The sequence below is a fragment of the Ricinus communis genome, chromosome 6, assembly GCF_019578655.1.
Source record: "Ricinus communis isolate WT05 ecotype wild-type chromosome 6, ASM1957865v1, whole genome shotgun sequence".
NCBI lineage: Eukaryota > Viridiplantae > Streptophyta > Magnoliopsida > Malpighiales > Euphorbiaceae > Ricinus > Ricinus communis.
The window spans coordinates 26,785,152-26,802,377 of record NC_063261.1 but is presented as its reverse complement, the minus strand read 5'-3'; the positions used below and the strand labels follow the sequence as shown (position 1 = coordinate 26,802,377).

The 17,226-nt window shown below is 33.7% G+C and overlaps 1 protein-coding gene and 1 pseudogene across 1 annotated transcript; both read right to left on the bottom strand.

The window, feature by feature from the left end:
- Positions 1–3,535: 3,535 nt before the first annotated feature.
- On the bottom strand, positions 3,536–11,729 carry LOC125370360 (annotated as a pseudogene).
- Positions 11,730–14,612: 2,883 nt separating this feature from the next.
- Positions 14,613–15,808, bottom strand: LOC125370358 (ATP synthase subunit a, chloroplastic-like). The gene has a single exon (XM_048375437.1). The coding sequence runs from the start codon at positions 15,550–15,552 to the stop codon at positions 14,806–14,808; it is 747 nt and encodes a 248-aa protein (XP_048231394.1). The 5' UTR covers positions 15,553–15,808; the 3' UTR covers positions 14,613–14,805.
- Positions 15,809–17,226: the final 1,418 nt, after the last annotated feature.

Here is a 17,226-nt window from a genome sequence, read left to right as displayed (position 1 = left end):
AACACTAATAAAAACTAATATTGGTATTAGCTCTTCGTCAATTCCCACCAAATATCTAGAAAATATATTAGCTTGTTGTTCGGATTTTTCTATGTGTAGATATAGAATTAAATTAAATTTATTGATCATAATATATAATTCAATTAAGGTACTGTATAAAAATATGATTTCCTCTATTCTTTTTTTATTTGAGAATTGAAGGATTTTTTATTAGGTGAGTTTAATAAATTTAATAAAGTTTAATAAAGAAGGGTTTTTAATCTACCTTTCTTTATCTTTATTTTTTATCAATTTTTATATCTTTTCTTTTATATTAATAACATATTAATAACTCAGTCAAAATAAAATTATCTTCAAGAACAAAATGTTGTTATGCTTAATATTTTTTGTTTAATTTGTATCTGTCTTAATTTTGCCCTTTATTCAAGCAATTTTATCTTCACAAACTTGCCCAAAGCCTACGCCTTTTTGAATCCAATCGTAGATGTTATGCCAGTAATCCATGTACTCTTTTGTCTATTAGCCTTTGTTTGGCAGGCTGCTGTAAGTTTTCGATGAGATCTTTAATGCTGTCCTAAAATAATTCATGATTTATTCGAGAAAAAAAATTATAGCAATTGATAAGATCAGATAAGTCTTATAGTATAAAGTATAAACTCTTAATTCAAATATTGAAGTTATTGTATAAATAAAAACTATAAACGCGAGAATTCTGGATCACCCCATTTTTTTTCATTCTAAACTTTTTTTCCATTGAAGATCCTATTAGAATCCTTTTTGTAGTAATGAAAAAATATCTAATTTTTGGTATAACAAAATTTTTGGCAATTAAAGACTCGACTTTTATTACAAATGAATTTTGAATTTAGAAAAATTATTTTCTATTTCTAGAAATCGCTCCATGTCTTGGTGTTAAAATAGAATATGTGGTATAAAAATAGAAAATCTATTTTTTTTCCAAACCAAAAAAGGATCTTGGAGATTTTATAATGTTTACTCTCAAACTCTTTGTTTACAGAGTAGTGATATTCTATGTTTCTCTATTCATCTTTGGATTTTTATCTAATGATCCAGGACATAATCCCGGACGTGAAGAATAAAAAAATAAAATATATAAAATTAAAATAAAAAAATAAAGATTTTTCTTGAGTTTTCAATGTTCTTAGTATTTTACTATTCTACATTTCTACATTTTTAAATATTAAATAAAACAAAAAATTTCGCTAAATTTAAAAGAAAAGAAAAAAATTCCAAGTCATCACCGGAACCGGAAAGAGAGGGATTCGAACTCGATACGGATAACTCGTACAATGGATTAGCAATCTGACGCTTTAGTCCACTCAGCCATCCTCCCGATTGAAAAAGGATACTTACTATGTTACATTACACAACAGGTAAGGCTTGAAAAGAAAAAGCCTTTTTCCCTCTTTTCTTTATTTTATTACTTTTATTACTTTCAAAATTACTTTTTATATTTTTTTATTCTTTTATTTTTATATGGAACTATTTTATTTAATTTTATTTTATTTAATATTAATATGTTTAATTTAATATATTAAATTAAATATATATTCTATAATTATATAATAATTAAATAATTATATATTTAATAATTATATAATTTAATTTTAATAATTATATATTAAATTTAAGTGAAAATTTAAAATAAAATTCAAAATGTCTTACTCGACAAAAGGTTCATTTATATACAATAATCGCATCGTAGCGGGTATAGTTTAGTGGTAAAAGTGTGATTCGTTCTATTAATTCTATTCTAATAGTTAAGGGATCCTTGGCTCCACATTCCGGTGAAAGACTTTATTTCTTAAAAAGATTTAATCATTTACCTCTCAATGAAAAATTCGAGGAAGAATATATATTCTCGTGATTTGTATCCAAGTTTTTGAATTTCTAATTGAAAGAAATTGGATTATGAAATTACGAAATATATTTTTTATTAATTGGATCAATCCATTCAATTGAATGAGTATGAGTAAAGGATCTATGGAAAAAGACAGAAAAGTATATTTCTAATCGTAACTAAATCTTTAATTTTTTATTTGTTTTGTATAGTCGAGATTGAAGCAAAATAAGTATTAAACGATGACTTTAGTTTACTATAGACATCAACATCTTGTTTTAGCTTGGTGGAAACAAACTGCCTTTCCTAAGAATTCTTTCAGATAGAAATAGAGAACGAAGTAACTAGAAAGATTAAAAAAACCCCACTCGTCTAGAAGGATCATCTTGAAAGTGCCTTGCTTTGAATGCATTAAGACAGAAAAGCTGACATAGATGTTATGTGTCGAGTTTTTTTTTCGCTCACTTCTTATAGCTGGAAATTTTTCCATATTCCATAAAGGAGCCGAATGAAACCAAAGTTTCATGTTCGGTTTTGAATTAGAGACGGTAAAGATGATAAATCAACGTCGACTATAACCCCTAGCCTTCCAAGCTAACGATGCGGGTTCGATTCCCGCTACCCGCTCTATATCTCTATACTCTCTAAAAAATACTAAAAAATAGAGTCTAAAAATAAAAAAATAGAGATAATATCTTTATTCTAATATATTTATATAGAATATATAATATTTCTAAAAAAATATTAATTCAAAAAATTTAAATTATTTATTTAAAATTTTTGAATAGTTTTTAATAGTCTAATTAAATTGGACTCTATATACGTATTTTCTAATTTTCTATTATTATAATTATTAATATTATTATTATATTATAATATTATATAAATTCTTTAATTTTATATTTTATATTATATAAATAGCTAACTATATATTAACAATATATAATAACCCTCTATTCTATATAGTTAGTTATTATAGAAGTTATTAAGTTTTTATATATTTCTATTATAACTATATAATATAAAGTTATAGTATATATTTATAATTTGTTCTATATAAATAGACTCTAGATAGTGTATATACTATCTTTATATTAATGTACTATCTTTATATTATTAGAATATAAATTAATAAGAAACTAGAATAATGTTAGAAAAAGTAATTGTAAATTGTAATAAAAAAACTGAAAATTCTAATAATCTAATAATAAATTCTAAAAATTAGAATATTTCATTCTAAAGTTAAATAATTCTAAAATGAATATAAAAGAATTAATCCATCATTTACATTTACATTTTTTACATTTCATTTTTAATTCAAAAAATAGGTAATTTCTAAAATTATCTTGCATATTCCTTTTTTATGAACAAAAAATATGAAAGAAAAAAAGAAAAAAATCGGAATGGAATAGAAAAACATTCATTGTCTAATGGATAGGACAGAGGTCTTCTATACCTTTGGTATAGGTTAAAATCCTATCGGACGCAACTTTTTTTCATATAATATATATATTATAATATAATAATCTATATATAGATTATATAGATTTTATATAGATTCTAAAATATAAATATATAGATTATAAATTTATAAATTATAAAATAAAATTTTTATAATTAAAAGTTAAAGATTAAAAGTGATTAATTTCTTTATACTTATACATGTAGTGATTATTTCTTTAGACTTGTTCCTGAAGTAGAAAACGTTCCTTCTGTTCTTGAATAGCTTCTTTCAAAAGGGTTTCCGCCTCTTTAGTGAATGTTTTGGTAGAAGATATGATTTCTTGGAACTGAGGTTTATTCGTTTTTAAGTAGGTACGTAACTCAACGAGAAATTTCCTTACTTGTCCAATTTCTAATGAATCAAGATAACCATTCGTTCCGGTATAAATAGTCATTATCTGTTCCTCCACCGTGAGAGGAGCTGATTGGGATTGTTTGAGCAACTCGCGTAATCGTTGTCCTCTTACCAATTGATTTTGAGTAGCTTTATCAAGATCCGAAGCGAATTGTGCAAAGGCTTCTAATTCTGCGAATTGTGCCAATTCCAATTTTAAGTTATCAGCTACTTGTTTCATAGCTTTAATTTGAGCAGCGGATCTTACTCTGGAAACGGAAATACCCATATTAATAGCAGGCCTGATTCCAGCATTGAATAAATCGGCGGATAAGAATATTTGTCCATCTGTAATGGAAATTACATTAGTAGGAATATAGTCGAAATGTCTCCTGATTGGGTCTCGACTATTGGTAAAGCAGTCATACTTCCTTCACCTAAACGGGAACTTGATTTAGCAGCTCTTTGCAAAAGACGTGAATGCAAATAAAAGACATCTCTGGGATAAGCTTCACGACGAGGTGGTCTTCGTAATAGAAGCGACATTTGGCGATAAGCCTGCGCTTGTTTGGAGAAATCATCATAAATGATTAAGGTGTGTCATTCACGGTACATAAAATATTCACGTGAAATGCCTCCCTGTATAAGGAGCGAGGTATTGTAATGTAGCCGGAGAATCTGCCGTTTCGGCTACCACAATAGTGTACTCTATTGCCCTTCTTTCCTGTAAAGTAGTCACTACCTGAGCCACAGAAGACGCTTTTTGCCCAATAGTTACATAAACACATATTACATTTTGTCCTTGTTGATTGAGAATTGTATCTATGGCTACTGCTATTTTACCGGTTTGTCTGTCCCCAATAATTAATTCCCGCTGACCGCGTCCTATGGGGATCATCAAATCAATAGCAATAAGTCATGTTTGAAGAGGCTCGTATATGGAACGTCTCGAAATAATACCAGGAGCGGGAGATTCAATTAACCGCGATTCAGAAGTTGAAATTTCACCTCGACCGTCAATAGGTTTAGCCAGGGCATTAATAACACGACCCAAATAAGCCTCACTCACCGGTATATGAACAATCCTTCTTGTTGCTTTTACGGAATGTAATACCCAAAATTTTTATATATTTAATAATGAGTTTTTATTTAAGTTAATTTTAGCTTTATTTTTATTCGGTTTAATTGGAATGATTTAAATATAAATTTTGAATTTTAATGTTAGACAAATAAATGAATTAATTTTCTATACCCAATTAGTTGAAATTTTAAGAATTAATTAAGTAAATTATTTGAAGAGTAGAATATATTTTTGGTTATTCAAATTATCCCCAAATGCATATTTATATAAGTAAAATTATATATTGAAAAAATTATGGTAGAAATTGTAAATTATGTTTATAAAAGAATGTTTGGGAAAATTGGTATTATAATTGATTAGTAGTATTAAATTTTAAGTTGGAAATTTATTATTTAAATTAATTTTGTGTTAGGACAAAATTAAAAATTCATTTTTGGATGAGGATTAAAAGTATAATTTCATTAATATGGGGTTTTAATGAAAATTTCTGAGTTTGGTATTTTTATAAATAAATATGTCAGTCAAGGGTATTTTTGTAATTGTGTATTTTCCATAATTTTAATTTGGCCCAAATTAATTATTTAGGGGCTTAATTGAAAGACTAAAGAAAAGTTTAGGGGTTAAATTGGAGTTCTGCTGGATGAAATTGTAAATAATTAAGAAAATTGAGGGACCAAACTGTAATAAGAAAAAGTTCATGGGTAAAATGTCGATATTGAAAGGAAAAGAATCGAGGAAGAAGAGAGGAAGAGAGAGAGAGAATGCTAGTGTCCTTAAACGATCGGCGGTGGGGTGCGCGGCGTCATGGCAGCGGCTCTTGGCTGGCGGCTGCGTGCGTCGGCGCGGAATCATCACGACGTGTGGCGGCGGCCCGGGTTCGTTCGCTTCCTGGCCTTTCACGATCTTGGTGGCGATCGGCTCCCCTCGAAGAGAGCTTTCTTTTGGCAGCAGCGGCAACGCCTGTGGTGGCCGGAGACGGAAGATCCGATGGAGAGAGAAAGTAGGGGGCAACCGCATTTTTGGGCTTTTCCGGCGAGCTCCGGCGGAGGATGGGCGATCGAAGGATGTATCCCGACTCTCCTCAGCTCAAGCTTCGCAATGGTACCAGTTTCGGGGCGATCGGGCTCCGTTTGCGAACCGGCGGCCGTGATCGTCCGAAAATCTCTCTGGATGATCGGGTGTCGGATCGGAAAATCAGAAGCGGGGATTGTCATCAGTGCGTCGTTGTGAGTCCGATGATGTGTTCGGATCGTCGATCGGACTCCGACGGCTGGAGGCGAGTCGACCGAGCGATTGAGCATCTCGATTGTCCATTTGTTCGGCTCGCTCCAACAGAGGCACCGGAGCAGAGCTAGGAGGTCGCCCAAATTCTGTGAGTTAAAGTCACTTAATTGTTGCACTATTGCTAAGTCTGAATTTAATATGCTATTTTGAAAGTTTATGCTTAATATGGTTATTAGTATCGCAACGTAAATAATTTCACTGAATTATTAATTATTGAAGATAATATAAGTATTATTATAGTAATGTTATGATAATACCAAATATTATTAGTTTTCCACATGAGTTGCATGATGTCTTACTCTAAATTGTTAATCGTTATTTTGATATGGTTGAATGACTTCTTTAGACAATAATATCTATTAAGTGTGGTGATTGCGATTTGGGAAATGTGGCTTGTAGAACATGCCGCCTGATGGGTTACATCAGGACCGTGTGCGCACCGGTAATGATCATGGACGGGTAATAAGATTATTATGAGTTTTGCCCTAGTCGAGCATGGCTCTCTGGGCTGATTTGAGTGAGATGCCGAAGTAAAGGACCCTGGTCGAGCTTCGCTCTCTGGGCGCCGGCTTATTTGAATATTAAGTGACTGGACTGGAGTTAAGGACCCTGGTCGAGCTTCGCTCTCTGGGCGCTAGTCCTATTGGAATGAGATGTCGGAGTAAAGGTCCCTGGTCGAGCATTGCTCTCTGGGCGCCAGTCTTATTGGATTAAGAGAGCCAAAATGGCTACTAGAATTTGGGGTTAGGGTTCTACTGAGCCACTCGTCCCGTAAAAGTAGAAATATATTTTTATTTATTTATTTATTTTGGTATTTGATTATAATGTGATTTGTATTTATGTGCATGGTTTGATATACTGATTTGTATAATCTATATTTTCTTAGAAGAATGCAATAGTTCCCAGATTATTTGATTTTAACTCATTCTAAAATTTACTTTTCTTCGGATGCGTTAGTCTTCCATGACTCTTATTCGACTCCTTCATCATCGGGTGATGTATTTGATTTGGTATGTAAATTGGTAAATCTTAGATTCTCCGCAGTAGTAATAGTAGATGTATCAGTTGTAAATTTTCTGAGTTTCGGGTCTTGCCAAATTCTTCTGGCAGACCGAATTAGTTCTGTAAAATTTAATTGTTGAGATATTTGTGGCATTGTTACTAGTAAAATTTGAGATGAGATTTGTTTAAGTTAGTGAATGTTAGGCTTACTACGGGTTTCAGTGGCCTTACGCCTACCCATTCCCTAGTGCCGGTCACAGGCCCTCGGTTGGGGTCGTGACAAAGTTGGTATCAAAGCTTAGGTTTAGATTTCCTTCGACCTAAGTTAAGATTTTTCTTGGTACTGCGGAGTTAGGATCAAGTCTGTCTTGTTGTTTTCATTGACTCCAGTGTCTCAGCCTTCACTGTTAGAGAGTCAGTCTTTCCTTTCTCGTAAGCTTGTCTTTGGTGCTGTGCTGAGAATGAGCTTTGTAGCGATGGGAAGATCCGAAGCGCGATAGACTCGTGCTGTTTCTTCAAGTGATTAGTGCAGTCCGCCTTTAAAAGCTTTGATTGTTGTTTCGATGGTGGGCACCGCAGTCAGTTTTAGTGTAGAGCATGGTTGCAGTCGTGTCATGGATTGCCTCATCATCGCATCAGGCATCGCCTTATTGAGTAGCGCTGAAGTTAGTGCTTAGGAAGTCGAGCGGATGTCAGCTTTTATGGTTGAGTTTTGTGGTTGTAAGAAGCTTAAGAAAGGTGGTAGGAGTATTTTCGGATGCTCGGAATCCAGAGAAACTTAAGCGAACATTATTTATTTTTCTAAATAGGACAAGTGTTTTTGAAATACAATATTGCGCCCAATCCCGTAAGAGTGCATTATGGCATTTCACTATTAGGCATGCACAAATTCATTTTAGGGCATGCATCATACATCATGCATTGCAACCCTTGGTGATAGGGGCATCATCACCGTGGTGCGCGATATTGTAGAATTTTATATAAAGAAAAAAAATGGCTAGAGATTTTACGATTTTGTAAAAGTATTTTTCAAGATAATAATAATTTCTGTCGGTGTTGGCTATAAAGTAATTAAATATGTAATCTTTCAAGTAAATGGTGTTAGCTTAGGATTCTCTGGATGACGAAAGTTTCCGTAGGCCCCACGTTGGATTATAAAGGAGGCTTCTGGATTTCAGTTAAAGAGGAATCTTGTGTCAGGATGGCATGGTTTGTATCGATTATGGAAACTAGATGGATGGTATGTCGTGGATGATGTGATGTGGATGTTAAGAATTTTTTGCGCGTGTAAGGACATGTCATTAGGAAGGAAATTTTTTGAGTGGATATATGGTAGGATCAGAGTTGGCCTTTCTTGTTATGGAGACCCTTAGTTTTGTCGGCAGGTTGGTGAGGTGGCATGTAAGTTGGACTTGCCGCCAAGTATTAGTAATGTTCTCTGAAGTCAAATCCAGTTGTTCGTAGGTCTAAGTTGAGGAAGTATATTTTCGATCCTTTGCTCGTGTTGGATCCTCAATGTGTGGATGTAAGTAAAGATTTAGTTTCCGACGAGCCGTAAATCAGGATCGCCAGTTTTGCTAAAGGGTTTTGTTGATGAGTCTTGTGGTTGAGTTTATTTCTGCCGAGGAAAAGTTCCCGAGAAGCCGAGTTGGAGATGAGAGATCCCTATTTTCTTTAGTTTCAGTCTTAGAGTGTAGCCCCTTTCTTTTAAATTCGAGGACGAATTTTTGTTAAGGGGGGAAGAATGTAATACCCGAAATTTTTATATATTTAATAATGAGTTTTTATTTAAGTTAATTTTATCTTTATTTTTATTCGGTTTAATTGGAATGATTTAAATACAAATTTTGAATTTTAATGTTAGACAAATAAATGAATTATTTTTCTATACCCAATTAGTTGAAATTTTAAGAATTAATTAAGTAAATTATTTGAAGAGTAGAATATATTTTTGGTTATTCAAATTATCCCCAAATGCATATTTATATAAGTAAAATTATATATTGAAAAAATTATGGTAGAAATTGTAAATGATGTTTATAAAAGAATGTTGGGGAAAATTGGTATTATAATTGATTAGTAGTATTAAATTTTAAGTTGGAAATTTATTATTTAAATTAATTTTGTGTTAGGACAAATTTAAAAATTTATTTTTGGATGAGGATTAAAAGTATAATTTCATTAATATGGGGTTTTAATGGAAATTTCTGAGTTTGGTATTTTTGTAAATAAATGTCGGTCAAGGGTATTTTTGTGATTGTGTATTTTCCATAATTTTAATTTGGCCCAAATTAATTATTTAGGGGCTTAATTGAAAGGCTAAAGGAAAGTTTAGGGGTTAAATTGGAGTTCTGCTGGATGAAATTGTAAATAATTAAGAAAGTTGAGGGACCAAACTGTAATAAGGAAAAGTTCAGGGGCAAAATGTCGATATTGAAAGGAAAAGAATCGGGGAAGAATAGAGGAAGAGAGAGAGAGCGTCACCTTACACGACGTTGGTACTGGGAAGGCGCGGTGTGTCAGACGCAGTGTGTGGCAAGGGCCAAGGCCAACCTGCCAGCCAGACCAGCGTCGGCGGCGGAATTGCGCGATGTGTGGCGGCTTCCGAAGCCGCCCGCCATTTCCTACCGATCTTGGTGGTAATCGGCTCCCCTCAAGAGAGCTTTCTTTTAGCGGCCGGCAACGCCTGTGGTGGCCGGGAGACGGAAGATCCGGTGGAGAGAGAAAGTAGGGGGCAGCCGCATTTTTGGGCTTTTCCGGCGAGCTCCGGCGGAGGATGGGCGATCGGAGGACGTATCCCGACTCTCCTCAGCTCAAGCTTCGCAATGGCACCGGTTTCGTAGCGATCGGGCCCCGTTTGCGAACCGGCGGCCGTGATCGTCCGAAAATCTCTCTGGATGATCGGGTGTCGGATCGGAAAATTAGAAGCAGGGATTGTCATCAGCGCGTCGTTGTGAGTCCGATTATGTGTTCGGATCGTCGATCGGACTCCGGCGGCTGGAGGCGAGTCGACCGAGCAATCGAGCGTCTCGATTGTCCGTTTGTTCGGCTCGCTCCAACCGAGGCACCGGAGCAGAGCTAGGAGGTTGCCCAAATTCTGTGAGTTAAAGTCACTTAATTGTTGCACTATTGCTAAGTCTGAATTTAATATGCTATTTTGAAAGTTTATGCTTGATATGGTTATTAGTATCGCAACGTAAATAATTTCACTGAATTATTAATTATTGAAGGTAATATAAGTATTATTATAGTAATGTTATGATAATACCAAATATTATTAGTTTTCCACATGAGTTGCATGATGTCTTACTCTAAATTGTTAATCGTTATTTTGATATGGTTGAATGACTTCTTTAGACAATAATATTTATTAAATGTGGTGATTGCGATTTGAGAAATGTGGCTTGTAGAACATGCCGCCTGATGGGTTACATCAGGACCGTGTGCGCACCGGTAATGATCATGGACGGGTAATAAGATTATTATGAGTTTTGCCTTGGTCGAGCATGGCTCTCTGGGCTGATTTGAGTGAGATGTTTGGGAGTAAGGACCTGGTCGAGCTTAGCTCTCTGGCTTATTTGAATATTAAGTGACCGGACTGGAGTTAAGGACCCTGGTCGAGCTTCGCTCTCTGGGCGCTAGTCCTATTGGAATGAGATGCTGGAGTAAAGGTCCCTGGTTGAGCATTGCTCTCTGGGCGCCGGCTTATTTGGATACTTAAGTGATCAGACTGAAGGTAAGGTCACTAGTCGAGCATTGCTCTCTGGGCGCCAGTCTTATTGGATTAAGAGAGCCAAAATGGCTACTAGAATTTGCGGTTAGGGTTCTACTGAGCCACTCGTCCCGTTAAAGTAGAAATATATTTTTATTTATTTATTTATTTTGGTATTTGATTATAATGTAATTTATATTTACGTGCATGGTTTGATATACTGATTTGTATAATCTATATTTTCTTAGAAGAATGCAATAGTTCCCAGATTATTTGATTTTAACTCACTCTCGGATCTCAATTTACTTTTCTTGGATGCGTATTTAGTCTTCCATGACTCTTATTGATAACCCGACTCCTTCATCATCGGGTGATGTATTTGATTTGGTATGTAAATTGGTAAATCTTAGATTCTCCGCAGTAGTAATAGTAGATGTATCAGTTGTAAATTTTCTGAGTTTCGGGTCTTGCCAAATTCTTCTGGCAGACCGAATTAGTTATGTAAAATTTAGTTGTTGAGATATTTGTGGCATTGTTACTAGTAAAATTTGAGATGAGATTTGTTTAAGTCAGTGAGTGTTAGGCTTACTAGGGGTTTCGGTGGCCTTACGCCTACCCATTCCCTAGTGCCGGTCACGGGCCCTCGGGTGGGGTCGTGACACGGAACTTCCCTCTTGTATCATTAAACCGTCACCCATTAAAACGACACCGACATTATTTGATTCCAAATTCAGAGCAATGCCTATTGTACCCTCTTCAAATTCTACTAATTCACCTGCCATTACTTCATCAAGACCATAAATACGAGCAATGTCGTCGCCTACTTGAAGTACGGTACCCGTATTTACAATCTTTACTTCCCTATTATATTGCTCAATATGTTCGCGGATAATATTACTAATCTCGTCGACTCGAATGGTTACCATGAATATTTTTTAATTTTTTTTGAAAAAAAAAATAATGCTTACAATAGAATAGAAGGACTAATCAGTTATTTCTTTTATCGCCCCAAACGTTCCAAGGTTAGCATTGATGGTACGTAAATGTAACTCGTTGGTCAAACAACTATTCAGAGTTCCTACCTGTAAGGCTCGTTGGAAAACCCGTTATCGGACTTGATTAATCATTCTTTGTTGTCAAAATGATCGGTTTCATTTTTGTAATTTTCTAATTGTTTCAAAGTTTTATAAGTTGAATTAATCCAATTCAACTTTTCTCGTTCTATCTCAGAGTATCCATTCATTCGAAACTGATCTGCTTTTATTTCCACTTTCCGTAAGCGGGCCCGGGCTTTTTCCAGCTGTTCAATAGACCCCTCACATAATTCCTATGAATTTCGAATAGTATCCAAAATCCTTTGTTTTTTATTAACTAATAAATCCGTTAATAAAAGTAGATTATCTTTCCATTCATTGCAAAACTTCCATGATCCCTTCCCGAACCAAACATGAATCTTTCGATTCATTTGGCTTTCACGCTCAATTACTTATGATATGGGGAGATTCCCATAGCTTTTTTGACTAAAATGAGCCTATCCTCTATTCTCTATTCATATCATAATACATATTCTAAAATCAAAATATCGAAAAATATCAAAACTAATCACTAACCCAAGACCGGAATATTTATATTCGGAGGACTCTTCTGACCAAACAAGTAATTATCAGTAAAGTTTTTTTTTTCTTCAAATCCAAAGAATTTACTTTAATGCATAGGTTATCGGCTCAGCATTGGATAAGAATGAGTGAAATACCCATTTTTCAAAACAAAAAAGGTTCAAATCTTTTTTTTCGACATGAGTGTTCTATACCGAAAATAATTTCCAACTATTCATTTTGAACTTATTTTTGTATTAACATATGTATTAACATAGTAGTAGAAAGAGTACCTTGCTGCATCTAGACTTTGAACAGTTTAGCTTTAACCATATTAATGGTCCCATGTTATTGGTTGATAGAGAATCAAAGCATATTTACTTTACCCATGAATCACGAACTGCTATGGTTCTTAAAGATGATTTCTTAATTTATTCAGAAGTAATTTACGGGATCATGCACCTTGTCTTTCCTAGTTAAAACAAAAAAAGTGCAGCTGGTTCAATCCAACCTATTCTTGAAATAAACAACTCGCACACACCCCCTTTCCAAAAAAAATCAATACACCAAGGACTACACTTAGATTTATTGGATTTGTTGCTAAAATATCAGTATTAAACCTGAAACTCCCGGCGGATGGCCAGTGACCCAAGGAAACTAAAGAATCGGTTACATTTTTCATAGAATTTCCTCTTTTCTTGTCGACTATAAACAGACTAATTATCTAATTATATATCTATTTTTATTCTATTCCATATTTTATTTCTATATTCTATATATTTATATATTCATTTCTTATTTTATTTCTATTATTTTCGATTTTTATATTTATAGTATATTTATAGATTATAGAATTTCTATTATTTATATTTATTTTATTTGAAATCTCTAATAAGTATTGTTCTTAGTAAAATTCAAAGTGTAGAATTTGGTACCAGTCTCGTGTCAATTGCAAAATAAAATAAAATAATATATTATATCCTGCTATGACATTTCCTTAAAAAAAGGTTTCGATTGTACTAAGAAGGGGGGGGGGGAAGAAAGCGAGTTAGTATACTAATTTCTCGTCCTCAAATCAGTCCTTCCTGTGGGTTATTGTCCCAATAAAAATAAATAAGTAATTGTAAGAATGACATCTCGATATAATTCGAAAACAACCAAAAAGCCCAAGACAATAAAAAAATACGTATTTTTTTATAAGATTAAACAAAAGGATTCGCAAATAAAAAGTGTTAATGCTACAACTAATCCATAAATTGTTAAGCTTCCATAAAAGCCAAACTAAACAATAAAGTACCTCGTATTTTCCCTCCGCCTCAGGTTGTCTTGCGATACCTCTACAGACTTGGCGTGCCTTGACCAACCCGGGTCGATAGAAGCAAACCCAACGGCCAAACCCGCAGCAATAACGAAAGCGGCAGAAATCAATGGATTCATGATAAGTTCCTCGCACACAAAAAAAATTAAAGAAATGGTTAATGATGCAATCAATCAATAAATTATGACTTAATTATTCATTTCATCAATAAGATTTTCATCCAGTCGAAGTAACTAAGAACTCCGAATTGAAGTAATAATATTATTGAATCATCAGAACTACTTCGATATCTATTTTTTAGTTCCTATCCACAAAGTTTTTGTGAATTCATACAACCTTTTTGTTTTTCCATTTCTTTCTTTATTCTGAATCATTCTTTGAATTTGGACTTTTCATTCTTTTTCTTGATTTAATCTCTTTATTCAATATTCAATTCACAGTTACAAACGAAAAAAAAAAGGAAGGACTTTTCTTGGAATCTTTATCTAAATCTCCCGTAGTAGGGCAGATTAGATATATCTTTTAACTCATAGATAACTAGTTAATACTTAATATTCCATATGCACGTCCTTCTTACATAACGTAAACCAATTATTCATATCTTAGATTCAATCGGATTCTAAAATCATTTTTTGAAACATTCACAAAAAGAAAATGGACTTATAGCCAATATATATATTACATACACCTAGTTTGATTCCACTCTCCCAAACAACCCATTTCGTTTTTTCTTAATTTCATTTTTCGTAAATTCTTCTCTTCCTTATCATTATCCCACACGGATACAATCAATCTAAATGGAAGAATTCATGAGTCTGAATCATTGCATAGAAGTTTTTGGTTGATCTAAGTTCATGTAATTTCTTATTTACTAATAGTTTCCTTTGGTCAAAAGATCCTTTAGATCTCTTTCCTTTTTTTATACAATTAATTTAATATCGTAATCTTTTTTTTTCCTTTAGTTTTTTACTATTCCTTTAGATTATATAAACCTTTTGATTTTTGTCGATTTATGTGTGTATATTTATGTTCACTAAGTGTAAGTAGATTATCTTGAACAAGGCATAGATTGCCTTACACTAAAAGCTAAAAAAAAAGACTATTTTGAAAATTAGTCAATGATGCCCTTTCATGGATTCGCCTATATAAGCCGCAGCTAAAGATGCAAAAATAAGAGCTTGAATACCACTTGTAAATAATCCAAGGAACATGACAGGTATAGGAGCCACTAAAGGTACTAAAGAAACAAGAACAACAACTACTAATTCATCCGCTAATATATTTCCAAAAAGTCGAAAGCTAAGCGATAAAGGTTTTGTGAAATCTTCTAAAATGTTAATAGATAAAAGGATTGGAGTTGGTTGAATGTATTTACCAAAATAACCTAATCCTTTTTTGCTAAGGCCCGCATAAAAATATGTTATTAACGTAAGTAAAGCTAAAACAACAGTAGTATTTATATCATTCGTAGGTGCGGCTAACTCCCCATGAGGTAATTCTATAATCTTCCAAGGTAAAAGCACCCCCGCCCAATTAGAAAAAAAAAATAGAAACATAGTTCCAATAAAGGGGACCCATGGACCGTATTCCTCTCCAATCTGAGTTTTGCTCACATCTCGAATGAATTCAAGAACATATTCAAAGAAATTCTGACCGCCAGTCGGAATGGTTTGTGGGCTCCGAACAGCTACAATGGCGGAACCTAATAAGATAGCAATTACAACCCAAGAAGTAATAAGTACTTGGGCATGGACTTGGAAACCTCCTATTTTCCAATAGAAATGCTGGCCTACTTTCACACCGGATATATCATATAACCCTTTTAGTGTGTTGATGGAACATGATAGAACATGAACATTCATATTGCCCTCTGAAAAAAAAAAACTTTAAAAGGAATTATTTTCATTCAACCATCTTTTTTTTTCGACTTGCCCGCTAAAATTGTATATTTTCAATTTAAATTGTATATTTTAGATACCGACAAATCACATAATATACCCAGTTATTTTTATCTCTTTTGTACGATTCAGAAATAGTAACCGATTCCATAAATATATGCTATGGAATTCACAAAATAACTAATTTATCTTATTATTACTCTATCTTATTATTAATCAGGGATTTTGTATATAGCTAGAACGACCCTCATAAACTGCATATACTAATTTATTAAGAATTAGTCGGATTGAAGCTATAGCGTCATCATTCGCTAGAATCAAAATATTTGCGAGATCTGGGTCACAGTTTGTATCAATTAAACAAATCGTCGGAATTCCCAAAGTGATACATTCCCGAAGAGCCGTATAGTCTTCTTGCTAATCAACGATTATTACAATATCAGGTAACCCCGTCATATATTTAATCCCACCCAGATATGTTTGCAAATGAGCTAACTGTCTCTTCAACCGAGCTGCATCTCCTTTCGGAAGACGGTTGAGTCTACATGTCTTTTGTTCCATTCTCAAGTCCTTAAAATTTTGAAGTCTATTTTCTGTAGTGGACCAATTCGTTAAAATACTGCCGAGCCATTTTTTATTAACATAATGACACCGAGCCCTTATTGCAGCTCGTGCTACTAAATCCGCCGCTTTATTTTTGGTACCAACAATTAAGAATTGTTTTCTCCTACTTGCTGCATCAAAAACTAAATCACAAGCTTCTAATAAAAAACGAGCAGTTCTAGTAAGATTTGTAATATGAATACCCTTACGCTTTGCAGAGATATAAGGTGTCATTCTCGGATTCCATTTTCTAGTACCATGACCAAAATGAACTCCTGCTTTCATCATCTCTTCCAAATTAATGTTCCAATATCTTCTTATCATTTCTCCCCACACTTCCTCTCTCTTTTTTCTTCTTTTTCAAAGAAAAAAGAGAGACGGGGTACCTTGAAATAAATAATTGTTCTGATGGAACCTTCTCTTTTCCTAGAGATTGGACGTTGATATACGATCCAAGCGATTAATTTATTTCTATTCCTTAATTTCTTTATTTCTTTATTACTTTACTGTTAATGAATCACATGTAACAAATCACAAGACCTCGTTAATTAAAAAAAAGGATGAATCCGCTCTTAGGAATCATTAAATCCTATAAATGATTGTTCTGATATACCGTAGAAAGTTTTTGAAATGCAAGAATAAAATAACTCGCTGTAGTGGAATAAAATATCTCTATCTCTAAATTCCCCCCCGAATAAATTATTCTTTTTGGTTTTCAAAGGAATGTTCTTATATTGCCTTGAACCTTGTACTAATCCTTTGAATCAGGTACCAACGGGTATCATACCGCCTAGAACAAATTTTTCTTTCAGGCTTTTCAACTAATCGATACGACTGCAGAGAGCGGCTTTTGCTAAAACACGAGTAGTTTCTTGAAAACTAGCCTCGGATATGAAACTTTGAGTACTCAGGAATGCTCTCGTTATTCCCAAAAATATGGCTCGCTAACAGATGGCTTCTTCCAAAGCACGTCCCGTTCGTTCCGCTCGCAACAATCCAATTAGTTCTCCGGGTGAAAAAACATTAGACATTCTG

Coding starts and splice junctions, on each gene's coding strand:
- LOC125370358 (XM_048375437.1), bottom strand. CDS start 15,552: ATGAATGTTCATGTTCTATCATGTTCCATCAACACACTAAAAGGGTTA.